The sequence below is a fragment of the Sorex araneus genome, chromosome 1 (assembly GCF_027595985.1).
Source record: "Sorex araneus isolate mSorAra2 chromosome 1, mSorAra2.pri, whole genome shotgun sequence".
Classification (NCBI taxonomy): Eukaryota; Metazoa; Chordata; class Mammalia; order Eulipotyphla; family Soricidae; genus Sorex; species Sorex araneus.
The window spans coordinates 124,274,873-124,290,346 of NC_073302.1; the positions used below are offsets into that span (position 1 = coordinate 124,274,873).

The following is a 15,474-nucleotide window of genomic DNA, read 5'->3' on the forward strand; positions in this document are numbered from 1 at the left end:
AATTACTCCTGGCGGTGCTCAGGGGACCATATGGGATGCTGGGAATTGAACCTGGGTCAGCCTAGTGCAAGGCAAACACCCTACCGGCTGTGCTATCACTCCAGCCCCTATTGTAAACTTTTTAAAGTTTTTTGGGGGGGTCTTTTGTTTTTTATTGATCTCATCCAATGGTCCCACTCAGGAATCACTCCTTGTAGTGCTCAGGGGACCATAGAGTGCTCAGATTCAAATCTGGTTCTCTTACATATAAAGCATGTGATTAGCATGTTAATGTTCTAGTTCCTTTAAGACCTATTTCATGGGGGCCAGAGTAATAGCACAGCAGGTAGGTGGCGAACTTGGCACCACATATGGTTTCCCAAGTTCCACTATGCAGGGACAGGAGTAAACTCTGAGCACTACAAGGTGTGACCAGAAAATGAATCAAAAAAAAAAATCTACTCTGTTTCATTTTATGATTATGGTGCTGAGATCAAGCCCAGGGTCTCATAAATGCAAGGCAAGCACTCTCCTGCTGTGTGACATCCTTGACTCCCAGACTAAACATAGGTTCTCCACAAACAAAGCCTGTGTTCTACCAGTGAGTCACATGCTCAGCAAATATTGGACTCTTGCTGGAGTCTCGATGCTCAGCTTTTAAGAATAAATAAGGGGGCTGGAGCAATAGTACCATAGGTAGGGCATTTGCCTTGCATGCAGCTGACCTGGGTTTGATTCCCAGCATCCCATATGGTATATGGTCCCCCGAGTACCACCAGGAGCAATTCCTGAGTGCAAAGCCAGGAGCAACCCATAAGCATCATCAGGTATGACCCAAAAAGAAAAAAAAAAGAATAAATAAGGCCTTTAATTGGGGGTGAGAGAGAGGCCACGTGTTATGGTATGCAGGGATGACAGGTTGGTGCTGGTGCTTATGGGTTATTTTGACCTTAATCCAGGGACGGTGTAGTGCCATTTTCCTGCATACAAAGCATATGCTCCGGTCCTTGAGCTTTAGCTCCAACCCTCATATAAAACTTTGTTTTGTTCTGGGCCTCCCAAGCAGTAATCAAAAGGGACCACGACCACTAGCAACAATACTTGGTCATTTGGGCCGGACACAATTTATTGTCAGGGCCCTCAGTGGCAGAGACCACACAGCAACCTCAGTGGTGCTCAGGGGCCACGGGCCAGACCTGGCATTTCTGTGTGGGAGGCATGTGGTGGGAAGGATCAAACTGGAGTCACAAGGGGCCAAAGAGATAGCCTTGCACACAAGCTGATCTGAGTACAATCCCTGAGTATATTAGGAATAGTCCTGAGCGTAGGTGAATGTAGCCCCAAAACAAAAAAAAAAAAGGGAAAAAATCAAACTGGGATCCCAAAAATAGAAAGCAAAGAATGTGTCCCTAACTCCTGTATTATCTTCCTAGGCAGCACATTTACTTTCTTGAATGCTGAGAATCAAGGGTCAGGAAGTTATATCAAGGTCAGGAAATTATAATGCAAGCATGTATTCTATCACTGAGCTACATTTCCTCCCCTAAATAAAAAATTTTGTAATTTTTTTTTCTTCAAAGTCAGGGATGAGGAGGCTGGAGCGATACCACAGCAAGTAGGGCATTTGCCTTGCACGCGGCTGACCCAGGTTCGATCCCCAGCATCCCATATGGTCCCCTGAGCACCGACAGGAGTAATTCCTGAGTGCAAAGCCACGAGTAACCCCTGTGCATGGCCAGGTGTGACCCAAAAAGAAAAAAAAAAGTCAGGAAGAAACCTAAGGCAACACACATACAAAGCAAATGCTCTACTACTGAGCTACATCCTCATCCCAATAAAATTTTTTGTTTCCTTTTCACTTTTGGATCACACCCAGTAGAGATGGGTTTGATTCCCAGTTCAGTACTCAGGGTTCACTCCCAGTACTGCTCCAGGGACTATGTGTTTCCAGTGATTGAATCTGTGTGGCTTCTACCTGCAAAACATGAACTCCAGCCCACTAAACAATTTCTCTGACACCAATAAAGCTATTCTGAATAGAAAAACACTCAAGGATGGAGATACAGCTCAGTGGTAGATCATTTGGCTTACATGTGTGAGGTCATATGTTCAATCCCTAGCATCAAAAACAAACAAACAAACAAAGATAATTAAGCATTAGATACAGTAGTAGAGGCCAAAGAGTACAGAGGGTAGGGCATTTGCCATACTTGTGGCTGACCTAGATTGGGTTCCTGGCACCTCACATGGTCCCCTGAGCCTGCCAGAAGTAATCCTTGAGTCAGAACCAGGAGCAAGCTCTGAGCATGACCTGCTGTGCAGCAGTACTGGGGATCAACAGCAGGGTTATCTTCAGACAAGTGATATCTGTTTTCATAGCCTTAAAACAAGAACATAGCCTAACTCATCTTACTTTCCTCAGGTCCAAGAAAGAAAACAAAACAAAAATAACTTTCTATAGGACTGGAGCCATAGTACAGTAGATAGGGTGTCTGCCTTGCATAAGGTCAATCTGAATTCAATCCCCAACATCCTATATGGTCCTTTAAGCCCCACCAAGAGAGATTTCTGAGCACAGAGACAGAAGTAAGCTCTGAGCAGAACGGATGTGGCCCCCAAACGAAAAACAAATGAAAAGAATTTTCTCAACTAACCATTTAGAAATGAAATAAAACAATGCAATGTTTATGCAAAAGCTCCTATTTGTAAAAACTCCAAAAGTGAAACTGACACTTATAAATCTTACTTTATTAAAATACTTATAAAATATTGGGAAATAAACACTTTTCAAATGATATTCCCAAACAACATGGCTTGGGAGCCTGGCTGGTCAGAGTGCTGACCCACTAGCAGTGCCCAAGAGATCATTGGTGAGGTGGCCCCTAGGCACCCTAAACACTGTATGGGAGGACCAAAATAATAAAAATAAAAAGGGCAAAGAGAAACATTTACCTCACCTTACAGATGTAAAACTATTCTCATGCCATCGAATTGCCAGAAATGATAACTTCAGACATTCTCCAGAATAAAAAGCAAATGAGCACAAGCAGCAGTCTCCAAGTAACTGTAGACAAATTTCATATATTTTAGCATGTAGTATGAAAATAAGGCAATATATATGATACATATTTTTCATAATAAATAAAACAAATACAAGGCACCGAGATGATGCTATAATTTTATTAAAATTAAACCAGAAAAAATGTTAAAAATAAAATTAAACCAGAGAAGTATTTTAATTCTAAGTCAAGTGGCATGTTTCAAACAAGAAAGCAAGTTACAGTCCCATTTACTTTTTTTTTGTTAAATTCCAGCACACCCCAAGAAGTTTATAAAAATGTAACTAAGGGGCTGGAGCAATAGCACAGTGGGTAGGGCATTTGCCTTGCACGCGGCCGACCCGGGTTCGATTCCCAGCATCCCATATGGTCCCCTGAGCACCGCCAGAAGTAATTTCTGAGTGCAGAGCCAGGAGTAACCCCTGTGCATCACCCGGTGTGACCCCCCAAAAAAAGCAAAAAAAAATGTAACTAAGAAGCCCTAAGTTATAGTACAGCAGGTAGTTTGTCTTGCTTGTTGTGGACCTGGGTTTAATCCCATGGCACTCTATATGACCCGTATGCATGCCAGGAGTGATCCCTGTCCAAGAAAGAAAGTGATTACTGAGTCAGGAGTAAGCCCTGACACTGCAAGATGTGGCCCAATAACTCAAAAATTAAAAAGTAACTAAACTTGTGGTCAAAGGCAAGAAATAGCAAATGTTACCAATATAAAAATACCTTCTGGGGCTAGAGCAATAGCACAGCGGGTAGGGCATTTGCCTTGCACGCAGTTGACCCGGGTTCGATTCCCAGCATCCCATATGGTCCACTGAGCACCGCCAGGAGTAATTCCTGAGTGCAGAGCCAGGAGTAACCCCTGTGCATCGCTGGGTGTGACCCAAAAAGCAAAAAAAAAAAAAAAAAACTTCTTTGTTTATTTGTTAATTATGCCTCACCTAGCTACATGAAAGGTTACTTCTGACTCTGTATTCAGTAATCACTCCTGCCAGTGGTCGGAACTACATGGGATGCTGGGGATCAAACCTGGGTTGGCTGCGTGCAAGGCCAGTGCCTTACTCGCTGTGCTTTCTCGACTCCCATTACAAAAATACATTTTCCACAGTAATTTCAAAAGTACTCTGAAACTAATGATGGCTAGAGAAATATAGCTATGCCACGATGCACTCTGCTAACTAGCATCATAGATAGTATCTGTTCTTAAAATCAGATCAACTCAGTAACACTCTGCTTGATTTCAATTTTTACCTCATTTTTTATAAAAGCAGCATGCACTACAGCTTCTTTATCTTCAATGGAAGGCAAACAAACTCTTTCTTCAGGTATGATCTGGGACCACTGACCTACCAGTGAAGAGCTTTTTGAAGATAAAATATTACTAAATTCGAGATATTCCCAAAGAAATATGCATCCAGAAGGAGTTAAAAGCAGAACTCTTTTTCCATTTCCAGACACATATAGGTACAATTTCAAAGAGCTTGCTATGGAGAAAAAAAAATGTAATCAACGTCAATTCTGAGTTCCCCCATCTCCATAAAAGAGAATAATTTATTCATTCTGACCATAAGAAAACTAAATGAGTTCCATTGGGATGTAAAACTGGCCAAAGCAAGAGTATGTTTGCCTCACTTGCAGCTGACCCAGCTTCAATCCCTGACATCCCATATGGTCCCCAGGTATGATCCCTGAGTGCAATTGAGCCAAGAGTAACTCTTAAACATCTCCTAGTGTAGCCTAAAGACAAAAGAAAATAAAACAAGGGCTGGGTCAATAGTACAGCAGGTAGGGCATTTGCCTTGCACGCCGAGCCAGGTTCAATCTCCATCATCCCACAAGGTCCCCTAATCACCGTCAGGAGTAATTCCTGAGTGCAGAACCAGGAGCAACCCCTAAGTATTTCTGGGTGTGACCCAAAAAGCAAAACTGAAAAGAAAAGAAAAGAAAAGAAAAGAAAAGAAAAGAAAAGAAAAGAAAAGAAAAGAAAAGAAAAGAAAAGAAAAGAAAAGAAAAGAAAAAGTATAAAACTAAGGTACTAGCAATAATTTTAAAGTGCCAATAGTAGAAACACTGATAGTGTATGTATTACGTGATATTAGGAACCCACTGTTATCACAGATAAGTTAGGCATGCCAGAGTTATTTCTTCAAGATGAATCTATCTTAATATCACAAGTAGTGTGATACTGTAAAATGCTATCACAATTAAACACCAGTTCCCTCAAATATATTTATAAAAAAATTCACACATACAGAAATCTATGTTTTTTTGGGGGGGGGTCACACCTGGGGATGCACAGGGGTTACTCCTGGCTCTGCACTCAGGAATTACCCCTGGCGGTGCTCAGTGGACCATATGGGATGCTGGGAATCGAACCCGGGTCAGCCGCAAGCAAGGCAAATGCCCTACCCGCTGTGCTATTGCTCCAGCCCCCAGAGATCTACTTTTTTAATGTAATAAGAAATGTTTCATACATTTATCTCCATTTATCAAGGATTTTTTTTTTGGGTTTTCTGGGTCACAACCGGTGATAGTCAGGGGTTACTCCTGGTTCTGTGCTCAGCAGGAAATACTCCTGGTGGTATGTGGAGGACCATATTGGGACACCAGGGATCAAACCCAAGTCAGCTGCATAACACCCTACCCTCAATTCTACAAACCCCCCATTTAGCAAGTTAAACCAATACTTTTGTTTAGTTTTGTTGCCGCACCTGTTGTGCTTAGAAAACCATACAGAGTGCCTGGGATCAAACATGGGTTGGCTGTGTGCAAGGCAAGCCCCTTATCTGCTGTATTTATCTCTCCAGCCCCACTCAAACCAATTTTTATAAGTAAAATTAATTCCCACCTGCTACGGTTTTAATCATTTCCTTAGGCTTATCATTGGCTTGTACCGTTTTTAAACAGTCTTGATCTTTGTTCCAAAGAAAAATTTCCCCTGTAGCGAGCAGACCAGCTAACCATGCATCTGTTTCCAAATGAGAAAATATAATACTTATCATCTAATATTTCCTTTAATTACTCAAAGTTACTTGAAAACACAATTAATCTAGACTTCTGAAAATACTGTTACTACTTAACCATTACTGGATGTTGTTAGTAGAATAGCATCCTTTATCAATGGCTGTAAACTTGGTATTTTCTTCTTTGTCCTTCCTGATAGCAAATTAATTTCATTTATGGATTTATCATCCAAAAGATAAACAGCTTCATGTTCCTAAGGAAATAAACATGTAAGAAACTAGAGATGCCAGAATCTGATTAAATTGCATTTGAAAGTGCATTTTCCCAAAAAGAAAAACAAAGTTTAATACATACATACACTCATACCACAAAATATAAAAGGAACATCAAAATTGATTTAGCAACTTAAACATTTTTTTCATTCTATCTTAAAAATGGTTTCTAAATCACTAGTTCAAGTAGAGAAGGGTTTAAATATTCTTTTTTTATATGTGACATATCAATCTTTTTAAACATATTCTAAAAGTTTAAAATATTTATGGGATTTTATTTTGCATGCGGCTGACTCAGGTTCAATTCCCAGCCATTCAGAAGTGATCTCTGAGCACACCAAATATGGTCCCCATCTCCCCCCAAAATTTAAAATATTTATTTTAATAAACAGATCACTTAACCTTCTGTAAAAGCTAACCTGCTCCCTAAAATAAAAAACCAAACACAAAATTCCATTTAGTGGAACAGGTGATCTTTCTGGAGATGTTTTGTTTAAGACCAAACAACATTCTTAAATCTTTTTTTTTTAATTTTTAACTTTGAAATGAATCAACATGAGGTACAGTTACAGACTTACAAACTTTTCATGCTTATGTTTCAGTCATACAATAGCACTGTAGCACCCATTGTCCATCGATTTGCTCAAGCAGGCACCAGTAACATCTCCAATGTGAGATGCCACATTGGTAGCATCTCTGTAGCTTGCCAGGCTCTCCGAGAGGGATGAAGGAAAACAACCCAAGTTGGCTGTTGCAAGGCAAACGCTCTACACACTGTGCTATCTATGACTCCAGTCCCAGACATACAATGACATTCTTAATTTTTTTTTTTAATTTTTGGGTCACACCCGACAATACACAGGGCTTCTCCTGGCTCTGCACTCAATAATTACCCCTGGCAGTGCTCAAGGGACCATATGGGATGCTGAGGATCCAACCTGGGTCAGCCGCATGCAAGGCAAACACCCTACCGGCTGCTACTGCTCCAGGCCCAACATTCTTAAATCTTATAGGTATCACAGTATCACCGTCATCCCATTGCTCATCGATTTGCTCGAGCGGGCACCAGCAACGTCTCCGTTGTGAGACTTGTTGTTACTGTTTTTGGCATATCGAATATGCCACGTTAGCTTGCCAGGCTCTACCGTGCGGGTGAGATAATCTCGGTAGCTCTCCGAGGGGCAAAGGAATCAAACTCGGGTCAGCCACATGCAAGGCAAATGCCCTACCCACTGTGCTATTGCTCCAGCCCAAATCTTATAGGTAAAGCAAATAACACAAGTAACAAGTAAAAAAACTTAATACAAGCAATACATATTAAAACTAATAGAAAAAAAGGAAAACATACTTGTCCCAACCAGGAGATTCGTGGCCAAGGTTTTTTCTGCTTGATACTTGTTGATGATAACACTTCTAACCTTATCTCCATGCTTCTAAAATATCACTGATCAATTAACTAACAAGTCACATGCTGTAAAAACAATAATAGTAAGATTTTGAAGTTTTTTGTTTGTTTATTTTTGTTGTTGTTGTTGTTGTTGTTTATTGCAATGCTCAGGGGTTATTCCTGGCTTTGCCCTCAGGAATTACTCCTGGCGGTGCTGGGGGGACCATATGGGATGCTGGGAATCAAAACCGGGTAGGCCGAGTGCAAGGCAAATGCCCTACCCGCTGTACTATTGCTCCAGTCCCAAAAGTTTTTTGTTTTGTTTTTTTAATGCAAAGAATCAGACATGCTGAGATTGAATCCTAGCTTAGTTAATTGTGTGACATTAGCAATTATTTACTTTTTTATTTTATTTTAATCACCGTGGGATAGTTACAAACTTTCACGTTTGGGTTTCAATCATACAATGATCAAACACCATCCCTCCACCAGTGCACATTCCCCACCACCAATATCCCAGGGATACCCTCCCTTTCGCACCCTCCCCCTGCCTCCATGGCAGACAATATTCCCCATACTCTCTCTACTTTTGGACATTATGGCTTGCAACATAGACACTGAGAGGTCATCATGTTTGGTCCGTTATCTACTTTCGGCACACTTCTCCCATCCCAACTGATTCCTCCAGCCATCATTTTCTTAGTGATCCCTTCTCTATTCCATCTGCTACCTGCTGTGCTATTACTCCAGCCCCTAAACTCTCTTTTTGGAGGAAAGACATTGATGAGGCATTCAGTAATCTCATTTCATACCTTTAATTATCAAGCAAAATGCATCTACATTCATGACAAGTTACATCTCGGATATATAAATTAAAAAGAAATTTGACAACAAACTTTCATGTTTTTTTTTTTTTTTGAAGCCAGGGATCAAATCCAGGGCTTTACATGTGTTAAGCATGTGCTTGATCACTGGGCAACAGTCCCAGGAACAAGTTTCTATGTGCTCTGTTGTCAAAGTAATATTATGCAAAGATAAGCACAATATCTCATATTCCACACACTGTTTCTGTTGGCCTCTTGTTGATAATTTGAATCTGTGCCCTATCCCTCCAGACTGTGGTGTAGGGGTGTGTTATAATTATCGCAACTAAGAATAAAATGAAAGTAAGGCTACACATTTCTCAAAGCCAGATCAAAAAGGCAATACAGCTTCTATCTCAAACCCAGGAAGACTCAGACAGGAAGCCTTTAATCATCACATGAGTAGTTAAAATTCCCTGGGCCTTTGAGCCAAGAGAAAATTCAAAGGGGTTGACATAAAAACGAAGCTCTGCAATGCCCTTTACAGAAAAATATACAAACAAACAAAAAAAAACCCAATGAAGGTATGAGAAAACATGATATGAAGATGCCCAACAAGTCCCCAAGCTCAATCTGGGGAAATTGGTGGGGAAGGCCAAGAACCAGCTTAAGGAAACTCAACCAAAAAATGCAAACCAGGGACTTGACTCAACAATGAGACCTGGGTTCCATCCCTGACACTTAAAAAAAAAAGAAAAGAACAAACCAAGGCTGGAGAGACAGTATGATAGTGGTAAGGTGCTTGCTTTGCACACTCACTGCATATGGCCCCAAGCATTGCCAGAAGCGATTCTTAGCACAGAATCAGGAGTAATATTAGGTGTGATCAAAAAACAAACCAAAAAAGGAGCAAAGCTGAGGCCAGAACAATAGGACAGTGGATAACTGTGATTGCCTTGCATGCAGTGGTCCCAACTTCGATCCCAGGCACCCCATGTAATCCCCGGAGCACTGCCAGGACTGATATCTCAGAGCAGAGCCTGGAATGGGTCCGGAGCACTGCCAGGTATGTCCCCCCGCCAAAAAAAAAGAGCAAACCTAAGTTTTCCAAATTAACGAAAATGACATAAAAGAATGAATTCAGATCGTGGGGTTGAAGAGATAGTATAGCAGGTAGGGCACTTGCCTTGCACACAGCCGACTTGGTTCAATTCCCTGCATCCCATATGTCCCCTGAGCACCATCAGGAGTAATTCCTGATTGCAGAGCCAGGAGTAACCCCTAAGCATCACTGGGTGAGTGGCCTAAAAACAAAACAGAAACATAGAATGAGGTACAAGGGCTAGAGACATAGTACCAGTGGGATTTGCCTTGCACGTGGCCAACCCAGGTTCAATCCCTGGCACAACATATGATCCTTCAAACAGGAGTGTTTTCTGAGCGAAGAGGCAGGAGCAAACCCTGAACACAGTTGGGTATGCTCAAAAACAAATAAAGGAATATAAGTCTACATGTGTCAAACCCTGGGCTCAATTCCTGGCACCAAGAAGACTATTAGTGCTCTTAGAAAATGTATTTTGTAGGTGGGCCCAAAACAAACAAACAAAAGAAAATGCATTTTGTACTGAGTTTCAACCAGGAAAAAAGCATCACATGTAACAACTAGCTCAGTCCAAAAAGGTTTTTGTGCACTTAAGTATTCAGAGAAGGATAAAGTAAGATTAAAAAAAAAAAAAAGTGGTCAATGTGAACAAAGCTTTCAGAGTTTACATTACCTTTTTTGTAAAGTTTGAATTATTCAAATTTGGAGCGCAAGGAGATGGCTCAACAAATCAGAACCCCATGCTCTAAAGCAGCACCAGCAACGGTCCAGCAAAAGCTTATTTCAAAATTTTTTTTAAAAGAGGAGCTGGAGAAATAGTACAGCATTAAGCTGACCCAGGTTCAATCCCCAGCACCCGGTATGGTCCCCTCTTTACCACCAGGAGCATGACCAGGTGTGGTCTCAAAACCGAAGCAAAATCAAAATTTGAGGGGCTGGAGTGATAGCACACCGGGTAGGGCGTTTGCCTTCCACGCAGCCAACCCGGGTTTGATTCCCAGCATCCCATATGGTCCCCTGAGCACCACCGGGGGTAATTCCTGAGTGCAGAGCCAGGAGTGACCCCTGTGCATCGCCGGGTATGACCCGAAAAGCAAAAAAAATAAAAATAAAAATTTGAAAGAAAGTCCTCAGGGAACTAGAACATGACTATTAAATCAGTGATTTTTGTTTTGAACAACGTGTGTGCTAATTCTGACATTTTTTAAAAGCTCTTACCTCCCTGAGATATGAGATATACCAACAATATACAATTATTTACAGAGGGCATTTTCTCCATCGTATTCTAAGATGTATACTTAAGTGAAAGTTTTGCAATTTAAAAGGATGAGGAAAGATAAGGAGCCAGTGAAAGAGGTGAGGATTGAGCCCTGTGGGATCTGATGACGTCAAAAGTCTTAAGAAATCACCTCGTTATCTAGATTGCAGAGGTTCCCCCAGACGGAATCAACATCACAAAATAAGTGAAACGGAAAACAAAAATCACACTCACCAAACGTCAGATGGGGAAAGAGTTTAATGCCCACCCGCAAAGTACCTTTCTTTCAAACACGCAAGGCGAACGCAGCGCCCAGGGAATCTTCCAAGTTCTGCTGCGATTCCCATCACAGAGGAGGCGGGGGAGCCGCGTCCACTCCTCCGTGCTGGGTTTCTCGCCAGGTAAGGGTAATCACGGCAGACTCCCCGCGACCCCCTGGGACAGCTCAGTCCCTGGGGCCCGCGCACGGTGGGAAGGGCCCGCTAGGCGCCCACCGCGACCGGCAGGAGGCCGCGACCTCTTCGGGCTGGGACCTCGTCCCACGCCGGCCGGAGGACCAGCGGCCCCGCGGGGCTCCCGCGCCTTTCCCCTCAGGGATGCTGCAACGGCGGGGGCGACGCCAGGCAGCGGAGCGGGGCAAGGACGAGGCCTGGGCGGCGGGACCCTGGCAGAGGGGGCCGGGTGTGGGGAGGGGCCGTGCAAGAAACGAGCTTCGTGTTGGGAGGCTCCGAGAAGGCCGCGGCGTGAGGTGCAGTGGAGAGAGGGGCAGGCTTCTTCAGGCAGTTACCTCAGCCCGTCCGGGACGGCGAAGGCGCAGCCAGGGCGACGGCCCAAGCGGGCAGCGCGACGGGGAAGCGGGAAGGCGACCACGGCTGTGGGCCCAGTGCCCGCCCTGCCGCGAGCCTGCGTCCAGGCGACGACGGAGCGCTGGGTGGGGGTGGGGGGGACGCGGGCGGCGCCTGGGGAGCCCGCCCGCTGCCAGCCGGGAACGCGGGCGGGAAGCTCCAAGGGATCCTCCTCCCGCCCGTGCTCCGCAGTGTTTCTCCCTACCTCCCACCACACTTCTCAAACCCGCCCCCAAAGCCCCGCCCCCACTCCGGTGCCACACGGCCCCGCCTTCTACGACCCGCCCCACACGGCCGCCCACGCCCCACTTTATATGCCCCGCCCACACGCTCCGCCTCCTACGCCCGGTTCATACGCCCCGCCCCACACGCCTTCCGACAGCCCCGCCCACACACCGAGCTTCATAGGCCACCCCACACGCCCCGCCCACACATCGAGCTCCATACGCCCGCCCCACACGCCCCGCCCACACAGCCCGGCCTACACACCCAGCTTCAGACGCTCACCCTACACTCCCGCCCCACACGCCCCGCCCCACACGCCCCGCCCCACACGCCCCACCTCCTACAACCCGCCCCATACGCCCCGCCTCTTTACACTCCGGGCCTATACGCCCCTTCCCACAGGTCGGGACTCAGACGCCAGTCCCACACGCCTGCCCTATAAGCCGCTTCCCACACGTCCCGCCTCACACGCGGCCCCATAAATGCTCCATCTCATAGGTCCGTCGCACAGCCCCGCCTTCCAAATGCCCTGCCCCATGTAGCCACGCCTCCACATCCACGCGCCTTGATGGGCAGTCTGTCGCCTAGACGTGCAGCTGCTCCGGGCTTGTTCCTCACAGCGAACTTGTCCATGTCTTTGGAGTGCGTGGTTACTGCGCACTGCTTTTTTAGAAAACCGTAAGAAACTAGCAGGTAGTTTACGGAATGTCACCTAGTTAGTGGAGATTTTCCCGTACCCGAAAATAATGGTATTGGTGGACTGCCCGTCTGCCCAAAAGATCTGCATGACACTTCAATCAGCACGATTGGAAGGGTATATTAGCCTCGAGTCTAGCCATTTTCTGTACATTAAGTGTGAATGTCTTAAATAGTGGCATGTCACAGCCTGCCCTCTTCTTTTTTTTTAATGCAGGAGAACTGCTATTTATTCAGCCATTAATTAAGCTGATTGAATTGGGCATGAATTCCACATTCACTGTATCACTGTCATCCTGTTGTTCATCTATTTGCTCAAGTGGGCACCAGTAACGTCTCCATTCGTCCTAGCCTTGAGATTTTAGCGGCCTCTCTTTACTTGTCCTTCCCAATGGTGCCACATTGGAGGCTCTTTCAGGGTCAGGGGAATGAGACCCAACACTGTTACTGTGTTTGGCATATTGAATATACCACTGGGAACTTGCCAGGCTCTGCCGTGCTGGCAGGATACTCTTGGTAGCTTGCTAGGTTCTCCGAGAGGGAGAACTAGACAATAAGAGGTCACCTTTGGGAGCTTTGTTTTATAGTCTCTGGATCGTGGCCGTTGATGGGATTACACGGCACTGTGGACAGTTTGTGGGTGTGACTGCCTAGCCACTGGAAAATGGGGATCTAGGTGGAGGAGCCCATTCCCGATCCCAGTAGATTTGGAGATCTCAGCCCCGGGTCCCACACACCTGGGTTCCTCTGCTGATTCCTTTATGGGTGAGGCTCATCCGAGCGTGGAGAGTGACCTTGAGTATGTCTGTGATTGGGTTCAGGAGCTCTTCGGCTTCTGGGGTTCTGCTTGGGGCAAGGAGAGAAACTCAACCCGTCCCCCTCCGAGGGGCCCCAGTGAAGACAACCAGACGTGGGGGCAGGAACTCCACATTACTTTTTTAAAAAAATTAATTGGGGGCTGGAGCGATAGCACGGTGGGTAGGGCATTTGCCTTGCACGTGGCTGACCTGAGTTTGATTCCAAGCATCCCACATGGTCCTCTGAGCACCGCCAGAAGTAATTCCTGAGTGCATGAGCCAGGAATAACCCCTGTGCATCGCTGGGTGGGACCAAAACCCCCCCCCAAAAAAAAAGTTTAATTGGATATTCAATTAGAACATTACAATTTTAAACAAAGCTGTTTATAATTGGGTTTCAGTCATACAATGATCCAGCACCCATCCCTCCACCAGGGTTCCCCATTTCCTCACCACATTTCCCATCCCCCTGCCCCCTACCCCCAGACTCCCTCTATGGGAGGCACTTTCCTTCTGGCTCTCTCTCTTCCTTTCCTTTTATGCATTATGGTTTGCAATACAGGCAATAAGAAGTCATGGTGTTTGTTCAGGGCATTTGGTATTTTTATCAGGACAGTAAGGCTGGAGTAGCTTTTCAATTGGGTAGAAGCTTTTGGGGGGCGTGGATGTGACTGCTGAGGCTTCCAGAAATATAGGGAGGTGTGGGGAGGAAGCCCATTCCGACTCTGAGGAAGCCTGGAGATTTCAGTCACAAAACCCACAAACCAGAATTTACAACAGATTATATCATAGTGAGGTTCATCCAGAGATGGTGGAGTCAGGCTGGGGGTAGGTATGGCGGTGATTTTGGATTGTGGAAACAAGTGGCTGCTGGAGGCTCTGCTTGAGTGGGCACAGGCCAACTCATCCCCCTCCGATTTATCCTGGTCTGTTCAGCCATGTGTGAGTCCAAGCTTAACTGTGGCTTTTGATCTCTTCCAAGATTTATTTATGGGTCTCCAATGCAAGCCTGCCCTCTTCTATGATGATGTCACTGCTTGGCTGGGAAAAGTGCCCAACACTCAATTGTCCAGTTATCAAGATGGCGGTTTTTCGTTTGTCTATTGTGTGGGGTAGTTTGGACCATACTAGGTAGTGACACTAGTAGTGACACTAGGTACTAGGTAGTGACACCAGTGGTGGTGCTCAAGGGACCACACCGGGGGTCAGTATGCAAGGTACATGCCTTAACCCTTACACTATCCAACACAGGTTGGCTTATCTGAACAAAGTATATAGGGCAGGAGGACTTAGAGCAACCTAAACTACATTCCTATGTGTCTCTGTGGATAAGTGGTGTCTGGTAATTTAACTCATATATCACAAAGGCTGTAGAACTGAAGTCATTCAAGTCCTCCCAGTCAGGAACATCTTTTTGCTCCCCCTGACTGAGGATGGAACCCAGGTCTCCTGCATGCAGTACACTACCATTAGGCCACATCCCTGACCACTATCCCCTCAGGAACATCTTACATAATTTTTTCGAGAGTTAGCACAAAAAGTCTCAAGCAGACACATTCAGGAACCAGGCTAGAGGGATATCCAGTGGCTCCTCTGGCACCTGGCTTGCAAGTGTGAGGCTATGAATTCCAGGCCCGGTGCCAGCAGCAATGCTGTGTGAGACTCACAGCAACCCCACTACCCCTGGCATCACAACTAAAGATTTTCAAACCGCTCACAAAAATCAACAACAAAAAATCCACAAAATGGGGTGGGTAGATGAACAGACTTTCCTTAAAGAAGACATATGAATTGCCACACCATATGAAAAAGTGTTAATTGTCATGATTAGGGAAGTGCAAATCAAAATAACAATGAGATATCATCTCGTACCTGTAAGAATGGTACATATACAGGACTGGAGATATCTCTCCAGTGAAAAAGGTAGGATTCTTGATTTTCACACAGCCAATCTAGGTTCAATCCCCAGCATCCCATATTGTCCACCAAGCACCACCAGGAATAATTCCTGAATGCAGAGCCAGTAATAACCCATGAGCATCACCGGGTATGGCTCCAAAACAAAAACACTTTTTAGGGGCTGGAGTGAT

General features: G+C 45.0%; 1 protein-coding gene across 1 annotated transcript in view; it reads right to left on the bottom strand.

Moving 5' to 3' along the window:
• The window catches only part of CPLANE1 (ciliogenesis and planar polarity effector complex subunit 1), a 115,822-nt gene extending 103,945 nt beyond the window's left edge, over positions 1 to 11,877 (bottom strand). Inside the window, exons 1-6 of the mRNA XM_055144743.1 lie at positions 11,609 to 11,877; positions 7,620 to 7,742; positions 6,123 to 6,252; positions 5,884 to 6,003; positions 4,287 to 4,519; positions 2,937 to 3,043 (exon numbers count right to left, since the gene is read on the bottom strand). Of these exons, the coding sequence (XP_055000718.1) occupies positions 2,937 to 3,043; positions 4,287 to 4,519; positions 5,884 to 6,003; positions 6,123 to 6,252; positions 7,620 to 7,700 (671 nt within the window). The 5' untranslated portion in view covers positions 7,701 to 7,742; positions 11,609 to 11,877. The remainder of the gene's footprint in view (positions 1 to 2,936; positions 3,044 to 4,286; positions 4,520 to 5,883; positions 6,004 to 6,122; positions 6,253 to 7,619; positions 7,743 to 11,608) is intronic.
• Positions 11,878 to 15,474: the final 3,597 nt, after the last annotated feature.